Source organism: Carya illinoinensis, chromosome 10 (assembly GCF_018687715.1).
Source record: "Carya illinoinensis cultivar Pawnee chromosome 10, C.illinoinensisPawnee_v1, whole genome shotgun sequence".
Classification (NCBI taxonomy): domain Eukaryota; kingdom Viridiplantae; phylum Streptophyta; class Magnoliopsida; order Fagales; family Juglandaceae; genus Carya; species Carya illinoinensis.
In genome coordinates this window covers 30,715,993-30,731,839 of record NC_056761.1, presented here as the reverse complement: position 1 = coordinate 30,731,839, position 15,847 = coordinate 30,715,993, and the positions used below count along the sequence as shown (strand labels likewise).

Below are 15,847 nucleotides of genomic sequence, written 5' to 3'. Positions count from 1 at the left end.
ATAGGCTCTAATACCATTTGTGATACCCCAATAGAAGACCCAAACCATATGACCTATACTCCAAAAGGACTAGTTAATGATACAATTAGAGCCTCATTAGAACATTATAAAGAGCAAGAACTTCTCATTCCTAAACAATATGGGATCCCATAAACCACCTACTATTTCTTATCATATGGGGTATCACAATCTCCCCTCCTTAAATTCCATACGTCCTCGTCAAGCAAGTCCGTCATAGGTGGCACGACTCAAGTCTCACATTTCTAATTAAGACAGGCTCTAATACCATTTGTAACATCCTAATGGAAGACCTAAACCACGTGGCCTATACTCTAAAAGGACTAGTCAATGATACAACTGAAATCCCATTGGAACATTATAAAGAGTAGGGGTGATACCCACATGGTGCAGGATGGGGGTCCCTTCTCCGCACCCCGCCCTGCACCATGCAGGGGGTAAGGGCAGCGTTGAAAACCTCATCCGCCCCGCCCCCCGCACCATGCGGACCCATTGGGTCTAAAACTATTTTTTGGGTCCAAAATATATTTTTAGACCAAATTATAATATAATTAAAATTATAAATTAAAATTTATAATACAAAAAGAATTTAAACTCATTAGAGTTTTATTTTGGATTGCCTTGACCTCCCAAGCCAACCTTTATATAGGAGGTCAAGGCAATACAATAGTCATACTTAAACAACGTGAGACTTACTATTAGGAGGTTAAGGCAATACAATAGTCATACTTAAGCAATGTGGGACTTACTTGGCCTCCTATATAAAAGTTGGCCTAGAAGGCCAAAGCAATCCAATAACTTGAATACAACTTCAAGTTCTTAACAAATTGTATATATTTTTTGATAAGTAACAAATTGTATATATCTATATACAATATATTTATTTATATAAATATATAAAAAAAAATTATATATGGGGGTGCAGAGCAAGGGGCAGAGTGGGGCCCTGCTAGGTAGTCTCCCTGCGGGGCAGGGAGGACAGAGTAAGAATTTCTCCTTCCCAAGCAATGTGGGATCTTATAAACCACTGAACCTTACTTATTATCATATGTGGTATCACAGTTTTCTCTCCTTACACTTGTTCTCTTCTCTTGCCTCTCGTTCTTGATGACTCTCACAAGTGACCATTACCAATCACTAGTAACCATTCAAAGATGGTGCTTATTGAGACAAAATATTTGAGATTTCAGTCGACGGTGGTTACTATATACGCATTATAGAGAGAGGTAGGAAGTTGGACTAAAGAACTGTTACTAGGCAGACCAACTACTCATGGGTTGCACAATCCTTAGAACAATGTTCCAAGTCGGATGGAGACAAGGAGCTCATCAGAACATCCAATTTAGGAGTTAGTGCTTTTCTTGCGCATTCCTGCCAAATCTTTTGCTCGAGGCCAAAAAACATATGTACTGCAAGCAACGTCAATTTTAAGATTCATCCCGATGAAAAAAGGAAAAAAATACTAGGGGATAAGAAGTGCCATATATTAGTTGTCTAAATGGGATGACTAAAAATGGCTTTATGTTTCCCATAACAAAACTTCAATATGATTCAAAATTCTCATCTAGTTAAAATTTTGAGCTGAAATTCCTATCGAAAAACATTTGAGCCAAAACAAGTACGGAGACTACAAAGAACTTAGATGTTATTATTATTACAATAGTATCCCACTTAGTATGCAGCAAGTGACAGGGGTGTCAAAAGTGATGGCAAACAAGAAATGGAAACCAACAGGAGGGTACCTTGGTCTTTTTGAATGGGCAGTCTTGGTGAAACTTCCTTGAAAGCATTAGCTTCAGTAACATCACTGCCACCTTTAGAAAGTTTTTTTCTCTTTCCTAGCACGACCTCTATCAAGTAAAAAGAAAAAACAAATACATGAGGTGTTTACTAATTTACCAAAGTTTGTGGATGTGTAATGACCTAACTTACAAGCCAACTCCTTGTCAAAATCTAATGGATAATCTAGATACTTGGAAATATAGAATATATAGCCATCTTCTTATGTTGACAATCAATAATATATATGTGTGTGTATATATATATATATTTATCTTGTTAGTGTTAAATACAAAAGGGGGCACAACCACTGTAAACTGGAAGTATACAAAGGGTGTCCCAATGGGAAAGAGACAACAAATAAATAAAAATCATAATTAAAAAAAATAAATAAATAAAAATAAACAAAATCCAAAGACTTAAGAAATCAATGAAATTCAAGAAAAAATTATAACAAATTATTAGAGCCTTTACTCAAGAGAATGAAGTCATTACCAATCTCAAATAGATCCCTCTAAGGACTACTTTATTTTCTTTGATGCCCTATCATTCCTTTCCAGCTATATAGTCCAAATTAGACATAATTCCATCAGTTTATAAACTACATTGGCTCTCCTCCCACCTTTTCCTTACCCCAGCAAAGCATCAAGCCAAGAACCGAACGAGGCATTACCCAGTTGACATTAAAGGGGCAAAACTATCAAAATCTCCACTTTACTTTTGTGATAGCCAATAGGCCTACCCTCCACCAGGCCAGCACGCACGCTATTTGGTGATCATAAAAACAAAGAATATACCAGGTAAAATGCATGAAACTTATCAAGTTAAAAGCAGGTGGCAGTACCTGACATGCTAGTTTTTCTCAAGCGTGATTTGAGCCATTCCCTGTAACTGCAGGCATCCCCTACTGCTCTCATGGGAATATTACACTTAGGCCTGACACCAAGCATGTCACTTCTGCTGTGTCCACTGCTATATAGTTTAAAGTGTTCCCCACTCATCTCCAACTTTACCTTTTTCTTACCAGTACTCAATAAGCTTGAGCCTTTCTCAGATTTCTTCGACATAGAGATGGAAGAATCGCCAATCACGCATCTTCGACCTCTTCCAAAAGTTTGATATCCATCACTTTTCAACTCTCCCAATTGTCTTTTTGACTAGACTATCCCTCATGTCTATTGTACTTGAAGAGCTTGGAAAAATGGATTTCTTTACTGTCTTTCACTCTTGGAACTTAATGAGCAATATCTATATCTGTCATGGCAGAGTCAGAAGCAGTTGAATGATGCTAATTAGTACACTTCATCTTTGCATTGAAGCTATCATCATTTAGCATTCCACAACCAGTTAATCAATCAATTTCAATAATTTCTCATGATGAAAATAATAGTGTAATAAAAAATTTCAACGGGAAACATCACATACCAGAACTAATAGAGGGAGGGAGGGAGGGAGGGAGGGAGGGAGAGAGAGAGAGGGGGGAAAGATTAACAATAATAATAATAATAACAACAACTGCCTGATAGAGCTAAAACTTCAAATTGATTTAGGCGTCACACAAGCAGACAAGGTCAGTGTTTAATCTTCAATTCAATCCACAGAAACAATTTCCACCAGGGACTGCATAATCTAGCTATCTGAACTTCAACTATGAGCAGTTTGATACATGTGAACTTTCCTTGCCACCCCGAAAACAATACTTAGTTGTAAAGGGCATCTAGGTATAACCTTTTATCCAAACCAAAGAAAAAATCAGTCTACCAAAATATTATGCCTGCGGTCGCAAATCAACAGAAAAGAAAGAACCAAATCTCTTCTCATGAAGCTTCAGGTAGAATAGGAGTAAAGCAGTAATCTTTGGCATAAACGAAAACCTTTAATCTGGATTGTGTGGTACAGTCGATTACGTGCCAAAATTTCATAAAGATGAACTACATTATAATCTTTCTAACAACTTCACCAAACCAGACCAAACCTTAAGCTTTCATCATTATTGAACGAAGAGAAGAAATAAAATACTCAAAAACTTGCATGAACAACGTCACTAGCATTTTCAAAATAAAGGGGAACAAGGATACAGTATATACATACATATACCGATATCTATCTATCCATATATTGTATAAACAGAAAATCAGTACGGGACGTAAGAAATTCTAAAAGCAAAAGAACCAAATAAAAATGGAGTAAATCAAAACCCTATAACATTTGCTTAAACGATAGCAACTCAATACCCGTATATATTTACAACATGAAAGATGGACAACAAACAGACAACAAGCAACAAAGAGAAAGAAAATATGGGATTACGTTTTTCAGAAATGGGCATGAAGGAACGGAATCGCTTGGTGTGATGTTTGGCTCGATGAGAAAATGGGATTGCTTGGGAGAGAAGTAATAAAGCAAGGGTCAATGAGTTGCAGTGCTGTACTGCTGGCAGTGTAGCATGGACAAATTGCCTAGAAAAGAGAAACAAAATGAAGTATGGACAAATTCGAAGGGATTACCGGTCCGTGTCGGTAATTTGACCGTTCATGGGCCGAACTGTGCTTGCTCGACGTGTTTTCTATGCATCCCATCCCATGCGACCGACTCAGGTGCTCTGTATGTACTTCACCGTCCGAAATTAGAGAAGTGCAGCATAATGTTTAGGCAGTTTGGATGTCGAGCTTAATTCAGATAAGATAAATTGTTTATGAATAGTAGTAGTTAAGATAATAGAATGTGTTTTGTAAGATACATTTGAGATGAGTTTAAATATATTTAAAGATTAAAATGAATTTAGATATATTTATAAAAAATTGAAAAAAATTATAAGTCATATATGTAAATAGGTATTAAGTTGAAAAAGATTGTGAATCTCATATACAAAAAAGTTTTGAGTTGAGATGAGTTTAGTAATTTAAGAATTTGGCTGTTTGGATATTAGATTCAGTTTAAAATTAGACTAATTCAAGTTCTATCTTTATTTATTATGTAGAATAAGATATTTATTTCATTCTAAATTTTGAATGAAAATTTTTATTTCATCTTTATTTATTATGTAGAATAAGATAATTTTATTATTTTTGGATGATCTTTGATTTTTTTTTTTTTAAATGAGTAATGATACCCATACAACACATTTCACAATACAAATCATAAAATTAGGATTTCTTAATAAAATGATGTTAATTTTATAAAATAGTTTACAAAGATACCCCTCATTTTAAAACATTACTATATAAAATACTGTAAAAAGTCACGTGTGTTTATCCTTTTTCATTCTTTTATGCTTTATAAGTCTTCAGAAAATGCTCAAAGACTGGTTTATGGGATTTTGCAAAAAGTGGTCAAACTCATTTGAATCAAGAAAGTCTTGAGAAATGTTTTATTTAAGTTTGAAAAAATGGTGAGCTACATTGTGGCCTCATTTTGATAATTAGACGAGATGACATGTAAATAGTAGTGAATAATTTATAAATAGTGGTAAATTAATTTGAGTTAAGATATTTTAAAGAGTTTTGGAAAATGAAAGAAAAATTTTGAATAAAAATATTATAAAGTTAAAATATTATTAGAATATAATTTTTTAATGTTTAACTTATTTATGTTAGTGACAATATGCTGGTGATAATATGTTAGTGTTTAACTTATTTATATATTTGATTATATATATTAGTATAATATACTTGCTTACATATATGTTAGTGATAATACGATGGTTACATACATTTTTTATATGAGTGTATGTGATCAAATATATAGAAATATATTTATCAAAAAGAATATATATTATAATTTATTATGCTAGAAAATGTATTTATCCTTAATATATACATATATAGTTTATATTAATAACATGTGATCAAATGTTCATATTTAAAATTAAAATTTTATGTTATAAAATTAAAATTTTTAATGATAATGTTATATTAAGATTTATAAGATTATTTTTATGTTATATCAAATTTTATATTAATTTTATGTTATTAGATTATTATTATACATGAATAATAGGATTGTGAAAGTTAATGTTATATTAATTTGCAATTTAGCATATAATATAAAATTATTTTATCTATCATTATATATGTTATATATAAAAATTATACAAATTATATATAATATAAAAAAACAGATAAAAAATATTTTATATAATATAAAACATTAAATATATATATATATATATATATGAACTGGTCCAGTCTGGTGTTAAAAAAATAAAAACTAAAACCGAACTGGTTTCAATTGATTTTGAAAAAAATGGAACCAATTTCAAACTGAACCAATTCACCAGTTTTTTTTTTTTAGCCTTAATCAAAATTGTTTTGATGTTGATTGCTATGTAAATAGAACTAAGATATTTTACGGATTGAGATTATTTTGGTGTAAAAAAAAATGTTGATAGCTATTTGAGAATGAGTGGAGTGCCACCAAGAAAATGGAACATTTGCTTCTTTGCGCATTTGTTTGTATTCGAAAACATCTCAACGCATCTCATCTCATCTAATCTAATTATTACAACTTTATCCAATTTTCAAATAAAATATAATAAATAATTTAACTTTTTCAAATTTCAAAACAAAAATAAGAGTAAAAAATTATATTTTAATAATATTTTATTCAACTTTCAACTCGAATCTCATCTCATTCTATCTCAACTCAACTCACTATCCAAACCTCCCTAATTGACTGGTGAAGAAGCCTAATACAACCCTCAAAACCATTTCCCCAACTTCTTATTTTTTGAACCAACTCTATACAACAAAGCTCAGTACTTCATGATTTTGTCAAATATACATATCCTTCATAAACACCCTTATAAACAACTCAGGTTCTCTAACACTCCTAAAACCCCTTTTCATCTTTTAAATTAAATTATCTTCGTCGCATTTGATGTAACATATTGTTCATTATATAAGAGTATTGTAGTTTTTATTTTTACTTTTGTTGTCATCTTTAGTTTCCCCTCTCTCACTTAGTCATCCAATAACCTCATATGCAAACCTCAACTAACACCATTATGCTGTATCACAAGGCACTGAAATAAGCCACTGACAACATCTCCACGCCATCGAGTGTTATTGAATTAAACTCATAAAATTTGATAAAATAATTAGAGTGTTAATAACGCATTTTTATTATTTAGTTAAAAGGGATTTGTATATTTGTACCTATATGAATATGTTGCTAACTTTGTTGTGTATTGAGATATGTGTAATTGTGCTTTCGTGGCAGTTGACTTTGTTGTGTGGTTGATGTAGTGGTTATGTGGGATTTTTGTAAATGAGCTTATTGTGTTGGACTGGTCTTAAGGCTGGACAAATTATAATGGACGTGTAATGAGATAAGTGGATGCTCGGGATTTGAGAAGTGGCTATTTTGTTATTGTTTGAGTTATATACTGATTGTTAGAGCTAATGTAAAATTGTTTAGGTGCATTTCACTGTTTTGGGTTAATGTTGGTTATGGGATATGTTGTATTATGTGACTGTCTAGTTTTGCTCAATGGTTGTTTTTGGGTAGGGTTATGGGGGCTGTTCGGGTGTACATTGTGACTGTGATTGGGTTGGTTAAGTTGGGCTAGTAGGGATAGTGTGAGTTGTATGGATGTTCGGGATTGATGTGTTTGTTGATTTGGAATGCTTTTGACATGTGGGAGTGACTTTTATGATATCATAAACGAGTTGAGTGTGTGAGATAGGTTAGTTTGCAAAATGCTTAATAGATTGACATGACGAGAGTAAATGAGGGCTGATTTATTTCTACAAATAATGGGCGTTGGACTTGTATATGAATTAAACTGCTTATAGACTTGTTTTATTCTATTCATAGGAGGGTGAAGATTTTGGTTAACTAAATCTATATGCTAGTTTGGTTATTAACTAAATATTATAATTTAGTTATCATGACACAAGTAGATTACAGTCCTAGAATGTAGAGAATACGCTACAAGAATTAGGTAAGCGGGATTTCTATGCTAAATTTTGTATAAAAAAAATGAACTGAGGATGATTTTATGAAAGCTGTGCATGACATGTTTTGAAAACATATGTGAAAACAATCTTAGTTATGTGTTTTGTATTATTCATAAAATTTGTATAAAAGAACAAGTGTTTTCTGACATGACTTGTGTAAACATGAGCAATATTTTGACTGTCGTTTCTGAAATGTGCAAAAGAGCAAATATAAAATTTGTAAATTTTATACATGTTATATGAAGATGCTTTGAATCCGTTTTGAATATGTAAAAATGATATGAAAATGTTCAATACTTTGTTTGATATGATATGGCATCTAAAAAATCTTCGATATGACTTTCTGATTCTGTTCTGATTTTGTTATGTGGTTGGTACCAACATATTTGATATGAATACACCTACTTTAGAAAGAAGTGGTTTCTTTGCGTGTTATCTTTTGTGTGCTTACCTGGGACTCTGAGAATAAATAAGAGAAAGTTTCACATTCTGATACTGCCTAGTTTGGCCACCAAGGATAGCACAATTCTACCAGGCCACCAAGGATAGCACAATCCTACCACGAGGGCTAAACATGGTATATGATATGATATGGTGATATGATATAATATAAAATGATATAATAAGATGAAAATGTTCAATCATGTTATACCAAAAGGTATTTGAATATGAACAATTGAAATGTTGTTCTGATGTTTTGATAATATGTTTCTGGGATATAAAATCTAAAAATAAATTGTTTTATTTTTGCATACTGAACTTTTTAAAAATGTTTATATTAGCAGACTAGTATATGTTTTTTTCTTATTGAGTTGTTAATAACTCATCTATCATCTTCACAATATTTTTTATATAATATTGATGGTTCAAATAGGGATCAAGAATAGAAGATTGAGTAAGGCTAGATGAGGATAGGGAGTTGAGTACCTAAGAGTACCATTGCTAATAGAAGTGTTTTGTTTGATTATATGAATTTCTTTATGTTATTTGGGTTTAGTGAGATTTATTGAATTATCAGTTTATTATGTTGAAGTTATTGAAAGATTGTGGAAACATTGATTTATGTTATTTGATTTATCACATTGATGACCTTGTGGAGGAAATCTATGTATTAAGTTGAAAATGATGAATTTATGTTTTGTTTTGGAATCTTTGATAATGATATTTGTATTTGAGAGATATGATTATAGGTTACAGGTAGTAACTTTCCGACCTATGCGGGTACGGGTTGTTACACATAGGGGATCCCTTCTACTCGTAGGAGTTAGAGATGCTAAATGCATTCTTCAGACGAAGTCACATCAACAAATTTTACTTGTAGGTATGATGAAGAGAGCCATGCGTACACATGGTTATGATGGGAGGCCATGGTGTATGTTAATATGATAAGAATATGGTGTTTGTAATTTCAGATTTTTTTTTTTTTAAAAAAAAAGTCTTTTTAACATGCGCATTGACATTCATATTCAATTGCATCTTTGTCATTGCATGATCTACATGAGTGTAGTTTAGGACTAACTTACCGAAATGATTATAATCTCGCTATAATAATCCCACTACAATCTCATTCTTTGAAACTATAAATCTTGTTATAGAGCAAAGGAAAATTCTAAACATCCCCGGGCTACGTCCACTTTGCGTCCCCGTTGCCTACGTGGCAACTAAATCCAATGACGCCGTTTTCAGCTCATGGGGATGATTGAAAGGTTGACTCCCGTGTTCAGCCTTTTGCTCGTGGCTCTCTAATCTCGTCCCCCTCATCTCTCTCTTCGCTGAAGCCTGTCGGCGCCCTCACCCGAACCCTAACCAGTTCCTCTCATCCTCCCTCTCATCCCACCATAACCTAGCCGAACCCTCAAGCTCCAGGATTAACCCTAACTCATCCCATTCTAACCCACCCGAACCCTAACCCTAACCTCCAAGCTGAAACCCAGACGAACCCTAACTCAAAGATTATGGGAAGCCATGAAGGCACTTGCTTGAGAAACAACCCATTCCAAAACGAAACAACCACCGCGAGCTGCACGGGCAGTAGATAAGCTGTGGGAAGACCGAAGGAATTTAGGTTTATTTCGTTTCTTTATATTGTTATTGCCTTGTTACCTTTTATACCCATTTTCGAGTTTAGACTTTTCCATATATACGCTACAACTAAAGCTTGCATTTAGTTATTCAATTCTTGATTTGAATATTTCTCTGTTGTTGCTCTTGGAAATGGATGGTCGGATATTGCTAAGAATGTACTTGGTGCTATTTGGATCGGTGTGGATGGATTCTCATGATTCTCATTTAGTTATTCAATTCTTGATTTGAATATTTCTCTGTTGTTGCTCTTGGAAATGGATGGGTGGATATTGCTATGAATGTACTTGGTGCTATTTGGATCGGTGTGGATGGATTCTCATGATTCTCATTTTAGTTATTCAATTCTTGATTTGAATATTTCTCTGTTGTTAATCTTGGAAATGGATGGGTGGATATTGCTATGAATGTACTTGGTGCTATTTGGATCGGTGTGGATGGATTCTCATGATTCTCATTTAGTTATTCAATTCTTGATTTGAATATTTCTCTGTTGTTGCTCTTGGAAATGGATGGGTGGATATTGTTATGAATGTACTTGGTGCTATTTGGATCGGTGTGGATGGATTCTCATGATTCTCATTTAGTTATTCAATTCTTGATTTGAATATTTCTCTGTTGTTGCTCTTGGAAATGGATGGGTGGATATTGCTATGAATGTACTTGGTGCTATTTGGATCGGTGTGGATGGATTCTCATGAAGTTAGACACTAGTGTTTCTTTTTAGCCCTTTTCTGTTTAGATACAGATCTTTAAGGAAGTTGGGTATAAGGAAGTTGTAACAAATAAATATAGTTCTAAACTTGGGAGAGAAGAAGATAATTCTGTCAGCTGTTGTTTAAAATAATTTTGTGGAGTTTTATTTTTTATGAAGCCACATTGAAAACTTGGGATTAGAAGCTTTTTTAAAAACCATTATAACTCAGGACTGTTGGTTTATGTGTTTCAGAGTAGTATTTCACTAACTTCCCTTCATTAGCATAATTGGAATGTTAAAAACTAATTATACTGAACAGAATACTTTCTATTTGTGCTGCTCTTCATTAAATTGTCAAAACTTGCTGCTCTTTACCAATTATTCCATTATTATTCAACTGTTATCCAATTGTTTTATGGGGGTTCATCTTAGAATGTCAAAATCCACATCATCAATATCTTCATCATCTTTTCCCAAACGTAGTTTGGGAAAATAAGTGTGCTTCTGCGAGTTGGAAGCCACATTGAAATGGTCAACTACTACAAAAAATCCTAGAAGACCCTTCTTAGGGTGTTCAAAGTATAATACCCATGTAACTACATTATTTGTTGCCTAAAATATTTTGCAACTGTATATCCATTAATATAATGCACAGTTCCTGTTATTAATAAATTCTTGAAATATTTCTGAACAGGGCTTACCATATTGTAAGTTTTTCAAGTGGTTGGATGGTAATGAAGTGATTGAGCTACAAGTTCAAGAAAGAATTGATGAACTGTTAATGAAGGAGAAAGAAGTAGAGAAGATACTTGAGATGCTGGAAAAGAGGGAGAATGAGCTCCGTAAGATAGTGGATCGCCTCGAGAGGGTAAGTATGGTGCTGTCCAATAAAAGCGACGAGGTTACGAATAAGGAGTTGGTGCTTAACGCACAAGAAGCTAGAAGAAAGGGATTGTGCACGCTATTTTGGATTTATTGTTGTTTTGTACTTGTACATGCATTTTACCTAGCTAACTATAAGTGAATTTGGGATTGTTGTTAACTAGTTCGTTGTATTTTGTGGAATATTATCCTAGTTATCTAACTGAGTTGGAGATGAATGTAATTGAAGTAAAAGCTCAGCTTGTTTCTGCCCAAATGGTTGGTTATATGAAATTGATGGAAGAAACTTGATTGGAAAATGGTGTTGTTTCTTAGTAATTATTTCTTGTGGATTAATGTGATGGAAATTATAATTAGTTGAGATGTTATTTTTGGAAGGCTGATGAAATATTTTTTTGGATAATATCCTTGTGGAATTGGTCTATTAGCATGATTCTAGGTGCTAATCTTTGCTAGCAGCTGGAATGGTCTATCGGTTATAGGCCAAATTGCTGTTGGACAGCACCATGATGGACATGTAGGCGTCCGAATATCTAGCAGGTGTACCTCAAATAATTGTGGTAAATTGGAGATGTTTAAATGTGCACTTTTCTGGAAGTCTACATCACGTTGTCCATGCTCATACTCTAGTAAAAATATTATTCTTTACCTTCTCGATTTGACAAAAAAGGTCCTCTCTATTCTTTATGAGCTTCATCAATCAGTTAAAACTAATACCCAGAATCAAAGTTAGCACACTTTAAACACACACACACATATCACTTTAAGAAAAATTAGTACGCTTTTATTGGAAATACTCAGCTGGGTGTCCGAATACCTGCTGGAAACACTTAGATTCCTATCAATTCTCAACGCTGGAAACACATATTCCCAACACCCAAATACTATATATCCAACTGGACAGAGCAACACTTAGAGAAATATTAGTTCCAAGTAAAAGAAGCACATGCAGAAAATATTAGTTCCAGCACTGCTATTGATCTCTCATTCAATCATAAATAATTAGCAAAAACTACCATCAATTCCTCCATAAACTAAACTCATTCAGCCTTCGAAACTAAACATTATAAACTAAATAAACTCATTCATTCCATAAACTAAACTCTCATTCAGCATATGAGACTTTAGAGCCAAGTACACATCCAAGTCAATGATGCATTCAATACTACTAAATATTCACAACCACTTGATGCTCCACAAATAACAATCTCATCATTCCAACTGTTGTGATCCGCCCAACCCAAACAAATCCAAGAGTGATCCATCCAACCCAACTTGCATCTGTAAATAATAAATCAAAATATTAATATTACAAATAAATATTAGTTTTAATGTCGAGGATAAAGGGCACAAATCCACATACACTTTCTTGACTCTGCATCACGATTTCTCGGGACTGTGTTCCAGTAATGTCTATACCCACACCCGGAATAGCCTGCTGGAGCTCAATGGTAAGTATACAACCAAATCAATGAACTTAATAATAAATATAAACTTATTAATATACCTGCATGTCTCCAACATTGGAGAGATCAATCTCAGAAGTGCCAAATAAACTCCTGCATACTTCCGCAACAGGTGCATCTCCTTTCTCCACGACCCGAGTATCTCCTCCATCTCGCTAATCAATAAAAAAATATACATTAATAACAAATACTGGAAGTCTTAATAAACCAAATTGGTACCCCCGAATAACACAAAAGTATGGTACCTCTTTCCGCTTTCCCTTTACCGGTGCTTTCTTTGTCTTTGCTTTTACTTTCCTCATGTCTATCTCCATCCTGGATGCTCTTCTTAGAGATGGAGGTCTACCTTTACCTCGCACAACACGTGGACTGTGTACTTCCCCAAGACACCCGACCGTAGTGTCATTTGCCGAAGGATCCACATTAGAACCAATTTGAGTGAAAGATGGGGGTTCTTCATTTGCACAATACAGCTCAATCATGGCATGTAACTTACTTCTCGCATCCTCAGTATGTTTTCTCGAACCAGCTGCATGAGTGATCATTTGATAACAAATACTTAAGAGACTTGCATATCTATTAGCATCTGGCCGTTGGTCCCCCTCATCATAGCTACTGTGGATTAATGTGTATCGCCTTTTAATATCCTTCCTCCATCGATCTAAAATGTATATTTCTGGCAAATTTCTAATATCGTTACACCTGAATACAGCCAAGATGTGCCGACACAATATCCCCCTCATCTTAAATAAACCACAAGAGCACTTTGCAACTGCATCATCCTCACTAAAGTCCACAAAATGCCGAACCAACTTAGTTAACTCCTCAAGAGCTACTTCATCCTCAACCATATATGTCTTTACATTCCCATCACTTTTATGTAACTTCGGATTCAAGTCAATGATGCCGTTGACTTGCTGCTGAACTTCCTTGAACTTCGCAATTGTGTACAACTCTTGGAACCGCTTTTCAATTGGAGATCGAGATATGAGGGGGATTGTGACATTAAATGACTGGAAGTCTGCGAGATTTTCTTTCTCAATCTTCATTTTCAACGCGTTATCAAATTGGTCTACAAACTCCTTTAAGTTTGTCCTAGCATGTACATAACCGTCAAAGAATGCATTCATGCTCTCGCTTCGCTGCGTTGTACTTATTCCAGCCCAAAAACACTCCTTCAAATATGCCGGTACCCAATGTTCACGCTCAACGTAAAGGCTCTGCAACCACGCATTCTCATGCAAGTTGTAAGTGGTAATCAACTCATCCCAACACTTCTCAAACTCATCAACACGTTGGGTGTCATATACACATTTCATCAAGGCACTTTTCATCCCAGTTTTGTAGGAACCATATGAGCCAAGTTTCTCGGGAACTTTCTTCAGTATATGCCAAAGACAAAATCTGTGCCGGGTATTTGGAAAGACGAGCGATTGCATTTTTCATCGATCTATCTTGATCAGTGATAATTGCTTTCGGAGCGATACCATCCATGCATTGCAACCATGTCTCGAATAACCACACAAATGTCTCAGTATCCTCACTAGAAATCAAGCCGGCTCCCAACAGAATTGACTGCCCATGGTGGTTTACACCAACAAATGGTGCAAAGGGCATCCCATATCAATTTGTTAGGTATGTGGTGTCGAATGTCACCACATCGCCGAAATATTGGTACACTGCTCTACTACGGGGGTCTGACCAAAAGACGTTCTTTAACCTCCCGTCATCATCTATGTCCATCATATAAAAAAATCCAGGATTTTTATATTGCATCCGTAAGAAATACTGTCGAAGCGCTCCAGCACCACCTGTGCCAAGTCGTAGATGTCTTGCCTTGTCAATATAATTGCGACAATCCTTTTCGAGAAATGGGAGATTCTCGAATCCACCCGCTCCAACAACGAGAGATCCGTAACTCTTACTCGCTCGGATGCCAGCCAAATCATTGGTATCTAGGACCCTTTTTACGGCATCACTAACTTCTCTATTACATCGAAAGAAGCGGGATTTCTTCGGACTGAGGCCATGGTTATGGATATTATGTACTGTCGTCAACCTCAGCACTCCATCTTGCTTTAAGGCATTAATCCTTGCCTTACATTCTGTCTTTCCTGTTGGACGTGGCTTGGCAACATTCAACGTCCTATTCCGGGCCTTCCCACCTCGGGCACAACAAAGAGTGACGTATCTAACAGAGTCATCTTCTCCCCTATCAGTCCGTTTTGTCATCACCCCAAACCCGCATTTTTTACCGTATTCCTTATAATAACATAATAGCTCTTCAAGGGAATTAAACTCCATTCCCGACTTTGGCTCCTCAATCATATCATCATCAACCACTTTGACATTTTGAGATTTCAAGGGACTGCCAATATTAGGTTCTGTATGATTTGGTCGTTCCTCAGTACGCTGTTCAACTATAGGAGATCCACAAGGCGCTTCAGATTCCCAACCATCAGCTCTATTATCGAGTTCTGAACCAACTATCTTGCTCGTGGCAGAGCTTGTATTGCTGATAGGAGTCGGAGGTTCCATGATTCCTTGAAATCCGTAACCAGAATTCTGCAACAAATTATAAAAGCTCATCAATCTAACTGCTGCAATTAAGGCATCTTATTTTTGTAATAGTTGCAAAAAAGACAACTTATTCACATAAAATCCGCTACAAGTTATCACTACCTGTATGTTGATTGGATATTGGTTACCAGCCGGATATGATAGAAAAGTTGGTGACCACGTAGGCACTGGTCCAAAGTAACCAGCCATGTAAGGTGGAATGTTTTGCGTGGTTGATGGTATGGCCTAACATTATTGGATAAAGTTATTAATATATTTTCAAACAAGAAATATCAACAATACCAATGTTATTGAAGTGCACAATTATATAACATACATACCTCCGATAGAGGATTTGAGCTAGATGATGGACATGTAGTTGCCTGTTCATTCTCGTTTTCCAT

At 34.8% G+C, this 15,847-nt stretch overlaps 1 protein-coding gene across 1 annotated transcript; it reads right to left on the bottom strand.

Annotated features, from left to right (window-relative positions):
• Positions 1 to 12,630: 12,630 nt before the first annotated feature.
• Positions 12,631 to 15,847, bottom strand: LOC122278636 (protein FAR-RED IMPAIRED RESPONSE 1-like). Its single transcript, XM_043088817.1, has 7 exons — positions 15,785 to 15,847; positions 15,567 to 15,689; positions 14,541 to 15,449; positions 13,130 to 14,263; positions 12,926 to 13,039; positions 12,782 to 12,853; positions 12,631 to 12,699 (listed from the first exon to the last, which is right to left on the bottom strand). The coding sequence occupies exons 1-7, from the start codon at positions 15,845 to 15,847 to the stop codon at positions 12,631 to 12,633; spliced, it is 2,484 nt and encodes an 827-aa protein (XP_042944751.1).